The sequence below is a fragment of the Oncorhynchus masou genome, chromosome 28, assembly GCF_036934945.1.
Source record: "Oncorhynchus masou masou isolate Uvic2021 chromosome 28, UVic_Omas_1.1, whole genome shotgun sequence".
Lineage (NCBI taxonomy): Eukaryota > Metazoa > Chordata > Actinopteri > Salmoniformes > Salmonidae > Oncorhynchus > Oncorhynchus masou.
Window position 1 is genome coordinate 52,623,374 of NC_088239.1, and position 16,322 is coordinate 52,639,695.

Sequence of the window (16,322 nt, forward strand, 5' to 3'; positions counted from 1 at the left end):
ATTATTTTTATCCCAAAAAACTCCATAGTCCTAGCCGATGACAAGCACACCCATAACATGATGCAACCACCACCATGCTTGAAAATATGAAAAGTCGTACTCAGTGATATGTTGTGTTGGATTTGCCCCAAACATAACGCTTTGTATTCAGGACATGAAGTTTATTTCTTCGCCACATTTTCTGCCGTTTTACAGGTTGCATGTTTTGGAATATTTTTATTCTGTACAGGCTTCTTTCTTTTCAATCTGTCGTTTAGGTTAGTATTGTAAAGTAACTATAATGTTGTTGATCCATGCTCAGGAAAAAAACTATCACAGCCATTAAACTCTAACTGTTTGGCCTCAGAGTGAAATCCCTGAGCAGTTTCCTTCCTCTCTGGCAACTGAGTTAGGAAGGACTCCTGTAGCTTTGTAGTGACTGGCTGTATTGATAATAACTTCACCACGCTCAAAGAGATATTCAATGTCTACTTTATTTTTTGTATTTTTTATCTATCTGCCCTTTGCGAAGCATTGGAAAACCTCCTTGGTCTTTGTGGTTGAATCTGTGATTGTAATTCACTGCTTGCCTGAGGGACATTAAATGTAATTGTATGTGTGGGGTACAGTGATGAGCTACTCATTCAAAAATAATGTTAAACACTATTGCACACAGTGACTCCATGCAACTTATTATGTGACTTGTTAAGACTTGCTATAACAAAGGGGTTGAATACTTATTGACTCAAGACATTTAAGCTGTTGATTTTTTATTAATTTGTAAAACTTTCTAAACGTCATTCCACTTTGGCATTATTGGGTATTGTTTGTATGCTATTGACACAACATCTCAATTTAATCAATTTAAAATTCAGGCTGTAACACAAAGAAATGTGGAAAAAGTCAAGGGTGTGAATACTTTCTGAAGGCACTGTAAATAGAGTGCCACAAAATATTCCAAGTTTGCAAATGTTTGCCACTACTGGTGAATCTGCGGCAAACCTTTATTGCCACTAGAGGCAAACTGGTCATCATAAACGGTTTCTGATGAACACACGAGTTCCAATACAAGTAACCGTTGACGACCAATCAGGGAGATTAGAAAAATATTTTGGAAAATGGAAACCAAACTATTTAGCTTGCTACCTATCAAAGTGTTCAGGTGAGTGTCTAACTTTTTAATTAAACTTCCTATAAACAAACAAATTGTTGTCTAATTGATCCCCAGTTAGCAATGTCATGTTTTATGGTATAGAGTGAAACACATTTTGTTGATTCCAGTTTTTATCTAACGTTAGCTATCGTATTTTTTGCACAATTAATATGATAGCTAACTAATGATTTGCGTAAACACTTCTTTTTAGGTGAATACGTTTCTGTCTTTTAATGCCAATATGCTAGTTTCACTGTTCAGTAGCATGTTAGCTAGCACAACAGTTTAGGTTACAACAATATGAGCTGATTTGACGTCAAAGCAAGACTTTACTTTTTGCAGATGGATACCCCTACCCGTTGTGTTGGAAGAGGCTGCATCAACTCCCTGGAAAGATGTTTGTGGTGCAGTCCCACATAACACTTTTATTGAGTGATAAATGAGCGTGTCCTCTTCAAGCTTGGTAAGGAATGCAAATGCATGTGTTATTCTCATAAATGTAGCCAATACATTTATTATTTTAACAATTACATATTTTATTGGTTTGAGCTAGTAGCTAGCACATCTTGATCATTCTCTCTTGCTAGAAGCAATCAGTTACAAGACAAAACATTTTTTTGGCCTTCAATCAATCTGAGGACAGAGAATGATGTGTTCAAAGTCAAAGCTTCTTGCACACATGGCTTTGAAATGAAAGCTATCATAAATTCATTTTTTGAATTGCCATATTAGGCATAACACCATTTTTGGTTGGTTTTCTTCAACGCAAGCCTTATACACCTGAGTCAGGAACCAAAGACAACTAGTAGACAACTGTCTCTTAATGATGAAGTCCCCAGTCTAGATTGAATATCATAATTAGTTGATTAGTTTGAACCAATTATGCTGAGGCATGGCTGGAGTAAAATCGTGTATACTGTGCCTTCCTTAGGAACAGTTGGCCACACATTTAAAGGGAGATTTAGTAGGCCTAAGTCCCAGTTTATGCTAGCTACATCGTTTGTTTATATAGCATTTGTACACGGCAGAAACATTGTTTCCTTGCTGAAAAATATATAGAAAGCTAGTTTCAGTGAGAAGCATACCAACACCAAGGTAACTTCGTAAAAGCTGACTCTGTTTTTTCAAAAGCCGAACCCGCTCATTAGCTGCTGAGTCTACCTTCTAAGATGCCAAAATAGAACATGTTTTCAGTATCCTAATTGTGTTTTTCTTTTGTGTTTTCTGAATGTTTCAGTGCATGCATTCAACAAGTTTTGGACGAAAGGGTTCAAAGTTCTCAAGTTCACTCAAAAAAGTCAATAGTTCTGAACTGGGTTTGAATTTTCTGTTTGAATTATTTATCTTATTAATTATCTTTTAAACTTCCATTGGTTGAAAGCTATTGCTCAGTTATCACTTGGCTCATGTAAATTCTGTAGTTGCCCCTTTAAACATCCTACGATCAATATCCCCATAGTGTTCACATTTCTCTAATGTAAATGTAGCAACATAAATATTAAATAAACAATTTATGTGGAGAAGATCCAGTCTTTGCTCTTTTCTGCATTACCATGCTGATGACTTCAAGTTGTATTGGATTTATTTGTATCTGTTAAGACATTGAATACGTTGTTCAGTATATTTAGTATGTTCAGTTTTCTCTGTGAGAAGCAAGTTCATTTAAAGTTTTATGTGATCTAATTTGCATATGTGTACTGAGTTTGCTGTAAATTGGCCAAAGGTTTGCCACAACTGTTTGTTAGAAGCCTATTTTTTCAGTAAGTTGTACTGTTCCTTTTGAGAGCCCTGTAAATTTTAAATAGTTCATTTTATCCCCATAGTTGTCTTGGTTGCTTATTTTAGATTGAACTAAATCCAATGGCTACTCCACTTCACGGGATCAAATGTCTGCTATTCAATTCCAAGACGGTTGGAGGGCACATTTTAGGGAAGTCAAATAATGCCTCTTGGCTCTGATTTGCCTTTAGAGAGCTTACACAAGGGATGATGTGAAGTCATGTGACGCTTGTCGGAAAGCAGATGTGCAAAGCAGACTTAGAATTCACTACTGGCTGGCCTATTCTATAAAGTCGGATTTTTCCACAGTGTTAGGTCAATGACACATTCTATGCCAATCTATGCAAAAATGCAATGTTAATTTATTATAATTTTAGGAGGTTAAAAACAAGTGTTTCCATATTTCACATTTTGTATTTTTATGTGGTTGATGAAAAGAGCTTTGTGGACACATTGATTAGTCTATCTGCTATGTACAATACTGTTGAATTAATGACTAATAGAAAGTGTCCAATGGAAAACATTCATATTACAAAACTGTGAAAGATAAAAAATAAATTTAAAAAAAGCATTATATTGGTTTGCTGCAATCTGTCCCCTAGTGTCACGTGTGGATATAACATTGCTCCCTTAGTTTCAGGATTCTTAGTGTACATTGTGTATTTTGATAGTGTACAGCAGTGTTGGCTGTGGATTGAGAGATTAGATTGTGTTGTGTTCTAATGTTTTTTCATCTGGTACTGCAGTGCAGTCGTGGCTACTGTGGTCAGTCGTATAAAGACGGCTAGACAGAGAAATGAAAACCATTGATTAAGATTTCCCAACCATGTATTATGTCCCTAGGCCTAGTGTTAACAACAGGGAAGTGTTTTCATTGGCATACTGCAAGAGAGGAGTAAAGGTTTAGATTTGTCCAGGGCTTTAGGGGTCAATGTGGTCATACTGCAACCAGAAGCCACAATGAAACACTCCCAATTGAAAGAACACACAGACCTCAATGTGTTTATTGCATAAAATAACTGCTACATAAAATCATATTGCAAAGCTTGAAAATAAGATAATCACATTGCCAAAGAAGGGCCAAAAAGAAAGAGGGTATTGGAAAACTATATCTGCAATATTTTGTTCAGTTTAGGTGTATGGAACTTGGGAGTGGATGTTCCAATGACATGTAAACCCATCATGCATTCCTGTTTACATTTCAGAGCTCCTCCTATGAGAAAGTTGATGTGCTGAGATTTTGGCACAATGGGTTGCACTTTCGTCAGAGTTCATCTGACAGAGTAAATGCTATTTGGCATAACATTTTGTTGATCTGGCAGAGGAATTTATTTTCTTATCACATACTATGAATAAAAGGCCATCAGAATCTTCCCAACTAATGTCTGACTATAAAATACTGTGTGTGTGTGTGTGTGTGTGTGTGTGTGTGTGTGTGTGTGTGTGTGTGTGTGTGCAGTGTTTTCTCCCAGGATATTCCTATTCCTAGGTGGGGTAATTGCAGAAAGGCATTGTGACTGTGATGTGCTTTTACTGTGATGTGCTTTTCCAAGACAGAAGCAGTCATTAGGAAAGTCTACACATCAGTGATTCCACCTTGATTACCCAGACAGGTCTCAACATATTATAAGTGTTTGCAAATTTGTAATATATCAGGGTGACATAGGTATTTACTGAGGGACCAGTTGAAATGTTGATTCATTGAGCCACTATGTATCCTAGATAAATGTATCTAAAAGAAAATTAAACATTCATATTTAATTTATAAATGCTGAATATTTGTCATTTTACTCCATGGTTAGTATTTAGGCTACACATCCTCACCTCTTTCTAATTACATTACACAAGGCCTTATGTCAGACAGTTATATAACTTCAGACAGTGCAAGAAAAAACATAACACATGGTTTTCTGTTATCCAACTCTGGAGCAGATCCATTTGGAGGGCCGGTGTCAAGTAGCCTTTCTGTCTATTTATTACATGAGCACCGGGCTTGTCTAAAAACCGAATTAGAAACTTCAAATGTTCAACTCCTCCCCACTCTTAGCGCATCTGCAAAACTCCGAACAGAACGAAGTGAGGTTGCGTGGCGAACATAGAAATACTGGTGCAAGTTTTTCAGGATTTAATTTGGTGTAAATCAGACTTACTTTAATGTACTTTAGTTTCAAAGTACAAATGCTAGACCACAGAAATTAAAATATTTGTAATTATTAGTCGTAATCTATTTAGTTGAACTAATTGTATTATGGGCGCGTGTAAATTTGGCATTTTTTATGCGTGTGGGCACGTATGTTTATTAATTTGGATACTGCAAACTGTCCAATCTCAGCGGCATCCACCAGAGACGAGACAAGTAAATAACCAAGTGCCAGGTGTACGACAGACAATACAATGGGCGCACAATGGTAACGTTTTTAGCCTTCTGAGTCACGGCTCGGAATATCGACCACCAAAGCAAAAAGGCGCCAATAGAGAGCCGGAGAGACCTGTCACCATCATTAGAGATGGGGAAGCTAACAAGCCTTCTGACTCCTCAAGACAGTCTCTCTCGTCTACCCACACAATGTCCCGTGCAGGAGCGCGCCCGCGCTGGCTACCACCTCAAGTTCCAAAGCCCCCGAGGGGACAGGGGCACCAGCATCAGGATGTCCATCCAAGTGGCCATGCAGAAACTAAGGCAAATGGCACGACGAATGGGACACAGGACAAACCGTCCCCTTCGCCGAGAAGAGAAGACGTTATGGCAGGGGATGATCCTTACAACCCATACAAGACCTCCGATTCAGATTCAGATAATCCTTACTACAATTACTATGACGTGTACGAGAGTCCCAGGCGCAGAGAGAGACCTGGATATGGCACAAGGTACCATCAGAACGGTAAGACTGGACTATTTGCATTTGCTGCAGTGCCGGAATATTTTGTCCAGTAGCCCACATGTAGCTGTAAAAAGATTAAAAAGATACGGTCTGTGTCAGTTTTTTCTTGATATAACAATAATTTGTGATTAAAACAAATGCATCCCCTCTAGGTCTGCCTGATCTTGTACCAGACGCATACTACATTCAAGCCTCCGTATATGTCCAGAGAGTTCCGATGTACAACCTCAGATGTGCAAACGAAGAGAATTGCTTGTCAAGGTATTATTGGAACAAACTCTATGGGATTTAAAGAAGGTTATTGTCCAACAACTTGTGAGTCAGAATGTGTGTGAGTCGTAACACTTGAGTGTTTGCGGTTTTGGTTTACCCTAGAGCAGCATACACATCCCACTGGGCGCTAACTGGTTGAATCTAATTTAATGTAATTTCAAAGTTGGAAAAATTACCCTATTGTCATACTTGAGTAAAAGTGAAGATACCTTAATAGAAAATGACTCAAGTAAAAGTGTAAAAATATTCGTTTTAAGTATCAAAAGTAAATGTAATTGCTAAAAATATATTTAAGTGTCAGTTTACTTAAGTATAAATGGGCTGTACTGGGCTTGTGTGGTCTGCGGTTGTGAGGCCGGTTGGACTACTGCCAAATTCTCTAAAAGATGTTGGAGGCAGTTTATGGTAGATAAATTAACATTTAATTATCTGGCAACAGCTCAGGTGAACATTCCTGAAGTCAGCATGCCAATTGTATGCTCCCTCAACTTGAGACATCTGTGGCATTGTGTTTTCTGACAAAACTTCACATTTTAGAGTGATCTTTTATTGTCCCCAGCACAAGGTGCCCCTGTGTTATGATCATGCTGTTTAATCAGCTTCTTGATATGCCACACCTGTCAGGTAAATTGATTATTTTGGCAAAGGAGTAATGCTCACTACCAGAGATGTCAACACATTTGTGCAAAATAATTGAGATGAATAAGCTTTTTGTGCATATGGAAAATATCTGGGATTTTTTATTTTAACTCATGAAACATGGGACCAACACTTTACATGTTGCGTTTTTATTTTTGTTCAGTGTATATAGGCCAAGGGTTTTAAGCATTTGTTGATTTCAAATCTAATCTTCAAGTTAATCATTAATATGTTGGTTTCATGTCTCCATCTCAACCAAATATCAAAGTTAAAGAATAGTACTAAATCAAACTTAATTTAAAGTGCATTTAAAGTTTGATTAGATTTAGTCCTATTCTTTAACTTACATTTTTGGTTGAGATGCAGACAAACTGGATATTGAATTGTGTTTGGTTGTCAATGCAACTAAATATCAACATTTGAAGGAGATGTATCGTCTGCTTGGATAGTTCCATATCTGCCACTAATCTATTCTGCCTTCAATTCCAGTTTGTTTACAAATTAATAATTTCATCGCAACCAAAAATGGTGAATAGGACTAACTCAAATGAAATCAAACTTTAAATAAAGTATGATTTGATTTGATTCATTTTCTTTAACTGTGATTCTTGGTTGAGATGGAGATGTGACTTCAACATATAAATGATTAATTTGTAGACATACTGGAATTTGTTGACAACAACACTATCATTTCTGCAATACATTAAATAGCCTATTAACTCTGTGACAAGTTAACAAATTACATGTTGGATTCAAGTCTCCAAGTAAACCAAAAATACAAGATAAAGAATAGGATTAAGCCAGTGGCTCAGATTAAACTATCCAAGCATTAGATATCCTTTAAATGTTGGTATTTGGTAGTGTTGTCAACAAGACACAATTCAATAATATTTTTGTAATACAGGAAATAGCCTTAAATTGAGACTCTTACAAACTAATGTAAAAGTATTTATTCTACCTTAAAATGAGGAATACATCCATGACCACATTGAGGTTAGCCTACTGTAACTATAAATGTCTTATGTAATCATAGAAGGTGTGCATGTTCAAGATAGCATGCAAAGGTCGTAGGTCTGACCTTCACACTTGCTGTAATAATCTTGAACAGCATTGATCCCTTGCACTATGTACTTTTAATGTAATCTCAAATGCTATACAGGTCATTTGGTTGTGCTATTAGGGATAGTTCACCCAAATTACAAAATTGCATATTGGTTCCCTTACCCTGTAAGCCAGTGGTCACCAACCAGTCGATCGCGATCCAAGGCATTCCTAATCGATTGCCAAATATTTCTGTAAAAACAACAACAAAGATAACACCTTAGGTTCCTGTTTTTTTTGTATTTGTCTCGCGCTCTTGGCAGTAGTGCACCCAATTCAGCTTCCCTGCGCTCCGGATAGGTGAAGTGATCCAATGTTGAACCATTTCATGTGTCTGAAGGTACAAACTCTACCTTCTCAGCAGGCCCAGAGAGCAAATCAAGTGCACTATAGGCCTACTGCTGGCCAATCGGATGTCTCAGATTACCATGTCTGCAGTAAAGGAGCAGGCTTAAAAGAAAGCTACAGCAAAATTGTCACTGTTAGATTACACATCGTTTAAATCCATGACTAGAGAGAGACTGTCAACGAACACAGAAAATAGCTGCTGTTTTGAGTGAGTTTAAGTTCTTACTCAGCACTGTCAACACTTTTTATCCAACACTTTTATAGGCTATCAAAATGCGTGCTCTTCCTACTTCCACTCGCACTACAACCAACACTGCAGCTGTAATGAGTAGGAAAGTGTATAGATAGGCGTGCGTTATTATTAGATTAATATTTAACTTTTGCTGTTCATAGGAGTAACACCATGAATTTGTGTATGAGGCAGGAATAATGTGGTGGGACTCGAGTTTCGCTATCAGCTGGAAGACACACTTTTTTGGTCAGTGTCAGCAAAGGAAAGGGAGAGCGGAGGGGCGGACTCCAGTCTCCTACTCTTTCCCTCCCCTGAGAATGACCATCAGATGCAGGCCTCATCAGCCCAGTAAATATTAAAATGTACGCTCACACAGCTGTGCCTCACAAGTAATACAACAACTGATCTATTACCAATGTGATCATATAGCCTACCTCAAATTTGATATGTAATTTTTAAAAATTGTGTGAACTACAACGCATTGACAGGGCATTTCAAGCAAAGCCAATATGCAGTGAAAATGTATTGGGCCTAGAGTGTAATGCACAAACCTCATTGCTACAGAACTGTTTTACTGTTTTTAATAGGTTAATGTGTCATAGGCTTACGTTTTTTAAGTAATGTAAAATAAAATATCTTTGCGTTATATCTCAGCTTGCATTTTGACTCAAACTGATCTTGACTTAGAAAAGGTAAGTCTATGACAGCAATCATGATGAAAGTAATTCATGCTTTGGTTTAGTTTCCCTGGCACTGTTTCCACATGCTAACATTTTAACATTTGTTGCACAAATCCCATTCAAGTCATGGGACCAATATAACAGTGCCAAGGACACTAAACCAAAGCATGAATTGCTGTAATACCTTGTCCTTGGACTGCTTACAGGGTTAGGAAACCAATGTGTCATTTTGTAATTTGGGTGAACTGTCCCTTTAAGTTGTTGTAATAACTGACATTGTATTACCGTATTACCATTTTACTTTGTTGTGCCTTTAAATGGTTGAAAGTGCAGTGATAGCACAGTTAAGTGACAACTAAACCAAAAATCAAACATTGTTTTTCTATTGGAATTTGGTTGTGCTTATAGATGGTTGAAAGCATTGTGATAAAACATTGGGAACTCAGCAAACGTCTGTTTGTATTTTTGAGTGGGTGAATAAAGGTTGAAATCTCATTGATCAACATCAATGAAATATTACCCAAATGTCCATGTTGAAATGACATGGTGTGCCCAGTGGGATGCATTTTGTGGATAAATAGAATCCTGACACCAATTGGGTGGAGTGGTAGAATTCAACAAATCATTTAAACGCTCTGCAGTTTACATGGAAAAATCATCACTAGCCCAGACTGTAAACTCATTATCAAAACTAATCCAAACAGCCATATCCTTTTTGAAAGGAACCACTCCTCCTTCTTCCAAACCTTTCCCAGAAATGTAAGATCATACATTTTCCTAAAAAGGAGGTAGTGTATATGGCTTATAAATGCACTCGATCCCATTCTGTGTCCAAAGTGTATTCAGTTCTGTATTCAAGTGTATTGTTGTTTTGGGGGGGCAGTTCGGCTTACAGCGCCAGAGACTATGACACCCGGATGCTGCTGAGGTTCCCACAACGTGTGAAGAACCAGGGAACGGCTGACTTCCTGCCAAGCAGACCCCGCTACTCCTGGGAATGGCACAGTTGTCACCAGTGAGTCTCAATGTCTATTTGTCTATATGCCTTTCCACCTTGCTCTGGAAATGTGTGTTTCTCTGTCTCCATCTCTGTCTGCCATTTACACACACACTTTTCTTTCACTCTTTCTTATTTCTTCTCTCACACAGAGTGGATTAATGTCCATATTTTGATCAGCAACATACTGGTCTCATCAGACAGATTTGTCTGGCAATATATAGCAATGCAAAAGTCTCAATGTTTTTGACTCCAATTTCCACTTCAAAATAGTTGACTCCAACCCATAACTTCTGCTGCATATGAGGAATGTGATGCTGGATGTGTAGCCAGAACCTTCAGAGGGAAAAGTCTCTAACCTTGTCTTAATGAATACATTCAAAAGTATCTTGATTCTACAGAAGTCTGCATTTCACATTACCTCAGCTCATAGCTATACTCTGAAGTAAGTCACATACTGTACCAACATCAAGTATGGGGTACATATCGACCTACATCCTGCAGCTTGTTTTTGTACAACTGATTTGTTTGTCTCAGCCTCATTGACTGTACCTGTACCCGAAAACGTATAAAATGCACTAAGACTGCACTCAGTCAGCTGTATAAGGAAATAAGCAAACAGGAAACCATTCACCCAGAGGCGGCGCTCCTAGTGGCCAGAGACTTTAATGCAGGGAAACTTAAATCAGTTCTACCAAATTTCAATCAACATGTTAAATGTGCAACCAGAGGAAAAAAAAATATTCTAGATCACCTGTACTCCACACACAGAGACGGGTACAAAGCTCTCCCTCACCCTCTATTTGGTAAATCCGACCGCAACTCTATCCTCCTTATTCCTGCTTACAAGCAACAATTAAAGCAGGAAGCACCAGTGACTCGGTCTATAAAAAAGTGGTCAGATGAAGCAGATGCAACACTACAGGACTGTTTTGCTATCAGACTGGAACATGTTCCGGGATTCTTCCGATGGCATTGTGGAGTACACCTCATCGGTCACTGGCTTTATCAATAAGTGCAGAATAACAACCTGGTGCCAGAATAACAACCTATCCCTCAACGTAACCAAGACTAAGGAGATGATTGTGGACTACAGGAAAAGGAGGACCGAGCACGCCCCCATTCTTGTCGACGGGGCTGTAGTGGAGCAGGTTGAGAGCTTCAAGTTCCTTGGTGTCCACATCACCAACAAACTAGAATGGTCCAAACACACCAAGACCGTCATGAAGAGGGCACGTCAAAGACTATTCCCCCTCTGGAAACTAAAAAGATTTGGCATAGGTCCTGAGATCCTCAAAAGGTTCTACAGCTGCAACATCAAGAGCATCATCCTGACTGGTTGCATCACTGCCTGGTATGGCAATTACTTGGCCTCCGACCGCAAGGCACTACAGAGTGTAGTGCGTACGGCCCAGTACATCACTGGGGCTAAGCTGCCTGACATCCAGGACCTCTACACCAGGCGGTGTCAGAGGAAGGCCCTAAAAATTGTCAAAAACCTTAGCCACCCCAGTCATAGACTGTTCTTTCTACTACCGCATGTCAAGCGGTACTGTGCCAAGTCTAGGACCAAAAGGCTTCTTAACAGTTTTTACCCCCAAGCCATAAGACTCCTGAACAGGTAATCAAATGGCTACCTGGACTTCTTGCATTGTGTGCCACCCCCCAACCCTTCTTTTACGCTACTTCTACTCTCTGTTCATCATATATGCAGTCACTTTAACCATATCTACATGTAAATACTACCTCAATTAGCCCGACTAACTGGTGTCTATATCTAGCCTCACTACTTTTATAGCCTCGCTACTGTATGTAGCCTCGCTACTGTTATTTTTCACTGTTTTTATTTCTTTACTTAACTATTGTTCACCTAATACCTTTTTTGCACTATTGGTTTGAGCCTGTAAGTAAGCATTTCACTGTAAGGTCTACATCTGTTGTATTCGGCGCATGTGACAAACTTTGATTTGATGTATTTCTCTGCATTGGAACAACATTATTTTCTCAGTTTTCTACCTACATGTTTGATTGAATGCCAGCCAAAGTGATGACAAAGTGGTTGAAGCAGTTATTTAAACACTGATCAAACTCCATTGTCCTGCTTCTCTCCAGGCATTACCACAGCATGGATGAGTTCAGCCACTATGACCTGCTGGATTCAGGTGGGAGGAGTGTGGCTGAGGGACACAAGGCCAGCTTCTGCCTGGAGGACAGCTCCTGTGACTACGGCTACTACAGACGCTTTGCCTGCACCTCACACACCCAGGTTACCGGCACAACACGTGTTGCTTTATGTCATGTTGACCAATCGAATCAAAAGGGACATCCAACTTTTACTATTTTTCTGTAGATTGTATGGCTGTTCAGAACCAGGCTATGATATCCAGCAGAGATGCTTACTTACAGATGAATACTCTGTCTGTAATGGCATGAGAGGGCTGCTTACTATTGTCTAATCATAGGGCCTGAGTCCAGGATGTTATGATACCTATAACGCAGACATCGACTGCCAGTGGATCGATATTACAGATGTGAAACCTGGGAACTACGTCCTGAAGGTTTGTCACAAAAACAGATGACATTATTGCCACTTTGGTGCTGAACAACGTGTCCCAAGGTATTCAAACACCAGCTCTGAGAAGCAAAAATGCTGATTTGAAATTCCTTGACTGTGTTCGGAATCAATGTTTATCCGTCCCGTTACGGCTCTGCAACTGTTTTAGCCCACATTTTCATTGTCTTTATGAAATATGGAACATTTGTACTCTCACCCCTTTCTTTCTGTGTTTTAGATCAGTGTGAACCCCAGCTATCAGGTTCCAGAGTCTGACTACAGCAACAACATTGTGCGCTGTGAAGTTCGCTATACTGGCAACTATGCCTATGTTTCAGGATGTCACATCTCACAGTGAGTCTTAAAACTCTCTCATTCTACAAACTATTGTGCATGTTTTTTAGTGCAGGAGTCAGGACTAGGCATAGGTCTGGGAAACGGGCCCATGATGCTTCAACACGTGATTACTCATAACTCACATTACAAGATATATTATGCTGTGTGTGACGAAATGCTTTCTTCTTTTCTTCTCAGATATTAAGAGGGGGAAGTCATTCTCCAAACCACTGAAGCATTTCTGTAAAAACTCCATGACAGCCAAGAAAACATCTTGAACAAAATGTGGACACACATGGCTAACTGAAAATGTGTAAGAATGGTCATACTCTTGTTAAGTTGGCCTTTGTTTTTCAGGTTCATTAAACATGTTTTTCTCATGCCATTCTATAAGTGCAATAAAGTAATAATTGCATTTATAGGTTTCATTATACTACATTACAATAGTTTAGACATGTTTTAAATGGTGTAAATCAAATAAATGGAATTTCAGACGTTCAAAGCTCACAAGTGAGAAATTGCTTGTTTTTACATATCAATTACACAATATTCAGCACAACATTGTATGCAATTTTTCTTCAGCTTGCTTTAAGAGCACAGAATGTGCATAGTAAGATGCAGATTTCAACCATACCATTTCCCTCATCATTTTATGTCAAACATATCATCAAACATCTCATCCCTTTCACCCTGTTATTGTTAATATTGTTATATACATTTGCTTGTGATTAGTAGCTTGTACAGTTGAAATCGGAAGTTTACATACATCTTAGCCAAATACATTTAAACTCAGTTTTTCACGATTCCTGACATTTAATCCTCGTAAAAATTCCCTGTCTTAGGTCAGTTAGGATCACTAATTTATTTTAAGAATGTGAAATGTCAGAATAATAGTAGAGAGAATGATTTAGTTCAGCCTTTATTTCTTTCATCACATTCCCAGTGGGTCAGAAGTTTTCATACACTCAATTAGTATTTGGTAGCATTGCCTTTAAATTGTTTAACTTGGGTCAAACACTTCGGGTAGCCTTCCACAAGCTTCTCACAATAAGTTGGGTGAATTTTGGCCCATTCCTCCTGACAGAGCTGGTGTTACTGAGTCAGGTTTGTATCCTAAATGTTCTTTATGATTGAGGTCAGGGCTTCGTGATGGCCACTCCAATACCTTGACTTTGCCACAACTTTGGAAGTATGCTTGGGGTCATTGTCCATTTGGAAGACCCATTTGCAACCAAGCTTCAACTTCCTGATTGATGTCTTGAGATGTTGCTTCAATATATCCACATAATTGTCCTTCCTCATTATGCCATCTATTTTGTGACATGCTCCAGTCCCTCCTGCAGCAAAGCACCCCACATGATGCTGCCACCCCCGTGTTTTACTGTTGGGATGGTGTTCTTCGGCTTGCAAGCCTCCCCCTTTTTCCTCAAAACATAGCGATGGTCATTATAGCCAAACAGTTCTATTTTTGTTTGATCAAACCAGAGGACATTTCTCCAAAAGGTATGATCTTTGTCCCCATGTGCAGGTGCAAACAGTAGTCTGACTTTTTTATGGTGGTTTTGGAGCAGTGGCTTCTTCCTTGCTGAGCGGCCTTTCAGGTTATGTCGATATAGGACTGGTTTTACTGTGGATATAAATACTTTTGTACCTGTATCCTCAAGCATCTTCACAAAGTTCTTCGCTGTTGTTCTTGGATTGATTTTCACTTTTTGCACCAAAGTATGTTCATCTCTAGGAGACAGAACGCATCTCCTCCCTGAGCGGTATGACGGCTGCGTGGTCCCATGGTGTTTATACTTGCGTACTATTGTTTGTACAGAACAACGTGGTACCTTCAGGTGTTTGGAAAATGCTCCCAAGGATGAACCAGACTTGTGGAGGTATACACATTTTTTTTTCTGAGGTCTTGGCTGATTTCTTTTAATTTTCCCATGATTTCAAGCAAAGAGGCACTGATTTTGAAGGTAGGCCATGAAATATATCCACAGGTACAACTCCAATTTACTCAAATGATGCCAATTAGCCAATCAGAAGCTTCAAAAGCCATGACATTTTCTAAATTTTCCAAGCTGTTTAAAGGCACAGTCAACTTAGTGTATGTAAACTTCTGACCCACTGGAATTGTGATACAGTGAAATAATCTGTCTAAACAATTGTTGGAAAAAATACTTGTCAAAGTAGATGTCCTAACCGACTTGCCAAAACTATAGTTTGTTAACAAGAAATGTGTGGAGTGGTTGAAAAAGGAGTTTTAATGACTCCAACCTCAGCCACACTCAAGGTACTAAACGATATCATAACCGCCATCGATAAAAGACAGTACTGTGCAGCCGTCTTCATCGACCTTGCCAAGGCTTTCGACTCTATCAATCACCATATTCTTATCGGCAGACTCAGTAGCCTCGGTTTTTCGGATGACTGCCTTGCCTGGTTCACCAATTACTTTGCAGACAGAGTTCAGTGTGTCAAATCGGAGGGCATGCTGTCCGGTCCTCTGGCAGTCTCTATGGGGGTGCCACAGGGTCTTTTCTCTGTATATATCAATGATGTTGCTCTTGCTGCGGGCGATTCCCTGATCCACCTCTACGCAGACGACACCATTCTATATACTTCCGGCCCGTCCTTGGACACTGTGCTAACTAACCTCCAAACGAGCTTCAATGCCATACAACACTCATTCCGTGGCCTCCAACTGCTCTTAAACGCTAGTAAAACCAAATGCATGCTTTTCAACTGATCGCTGCCTGCACCCGCATGCCCGACGAGCATCACCACCCTGGATGGTTCCGACCTTGAATATGTGGACACCTATAAGTACCTAGGTGTCTGGCTAGACTGTAAACTCTCCTTCCAACCTCATATCAAACATCTCCAATCGAAAATCAAATCAAGAGTCGGCTTTCTATTCCGCAACAAAGCCTCCTTCACTCACGCCGCCAAACTTACCCTAGTAAAACTGACTATCCTACCGATCCTCGACTTCGGCAATGTCATCTACAAAATTGCCTCCAACACTCTACTCAGCAAACTGGATGCAGTTTATCACAGTGCCATCCGTTTTGTCACTAAAGCACCTTATACCACCCACCACTGCGACTTGTATGCTCTAGTCGGCTGGCCCTCGCTACATATTCGTCGCCAGACCCACTGGCTCCAGGTCATCTACAAGTCCATGCTTGGTAAAGCTCCGCTTTATCTCAGTTCAATGGTCACGATGGCAACACCCATCCATAGCACGCGCTCCAGCAGGTGTATCTCACAGATCATCCCTAAAGCCAACACCTCATTTGGCCGCCTTTCGTTCCAGTACTCTGCTGCCTGTGACTGGAACGAATTGCAAAAATCCCTGAAGTTGGAGACTTTTAT

The 16,322-nt window shown here is 39.5% G+C and overlaps 2 protein-coding genes and 1 long non-coding RNA gene across 4 annotated transcripts in view; 2 read left to right on the forward strand and 1 right to left on the reverse strand.

The window, feature by feature from the left end:
* The window catches only part of LOC135517882 (prosaposin-like), a 95,491-nt gene that overhangs the window by 55,969 nt on the left and 23,200 nt on the right, over positions 1-16,322 (reverse strand). For both annotated transcript variants that reach the window (XM_064942560.1, XM_064942559.1), the window contains exon 13: positions 7,930-7,998. In XM_064942560.1, the coding sequence (XP_064798632.1) occupies positions 7,930-7,975 (46 nt within the window). In that variant the 5' untranslated portion in view covers positions 7,976-7,998. The remainder of the gene's footprint in view (positions 1-7,929; positions 7,999-16,322) is intronic.
* On the forward strand, positions 1,051-2,634 carry LOC135518623 (uncharacterized). The gene is made up of 3 exons (XR_010452187.1): positions 1,051-1,141; positions 1,475-1,595; positions 2,370-2,634. It is a non-coding gene; the product is annotated as an uncharacterized LOC135518623 (long non-coding RNA).
* Positions 4,861-13,463, forward strand: LOC135517879 (protein-lysine 6-oxidase-like). The gene is made up of 7 exons (XM_064942556.1): positions 4,861-5,793; positions 5,946-6,054; positions 9,950-10,081; positions 12,176-12,329; positions 12,526-12,621; positions 12,856-12,971; positions 13,152-13,463. The coding sequence occupies exons 1-7, from the start codon at positions 5,160-5,162 to the stop codon at positions 13,156-13,158; spliced, it is 1,248 nt and encodes a 415-aa protein (XP_064798628.1). The 5' UTR covers positions 4,861-5,159; the 3' UTR covers positions 13,159-13,463.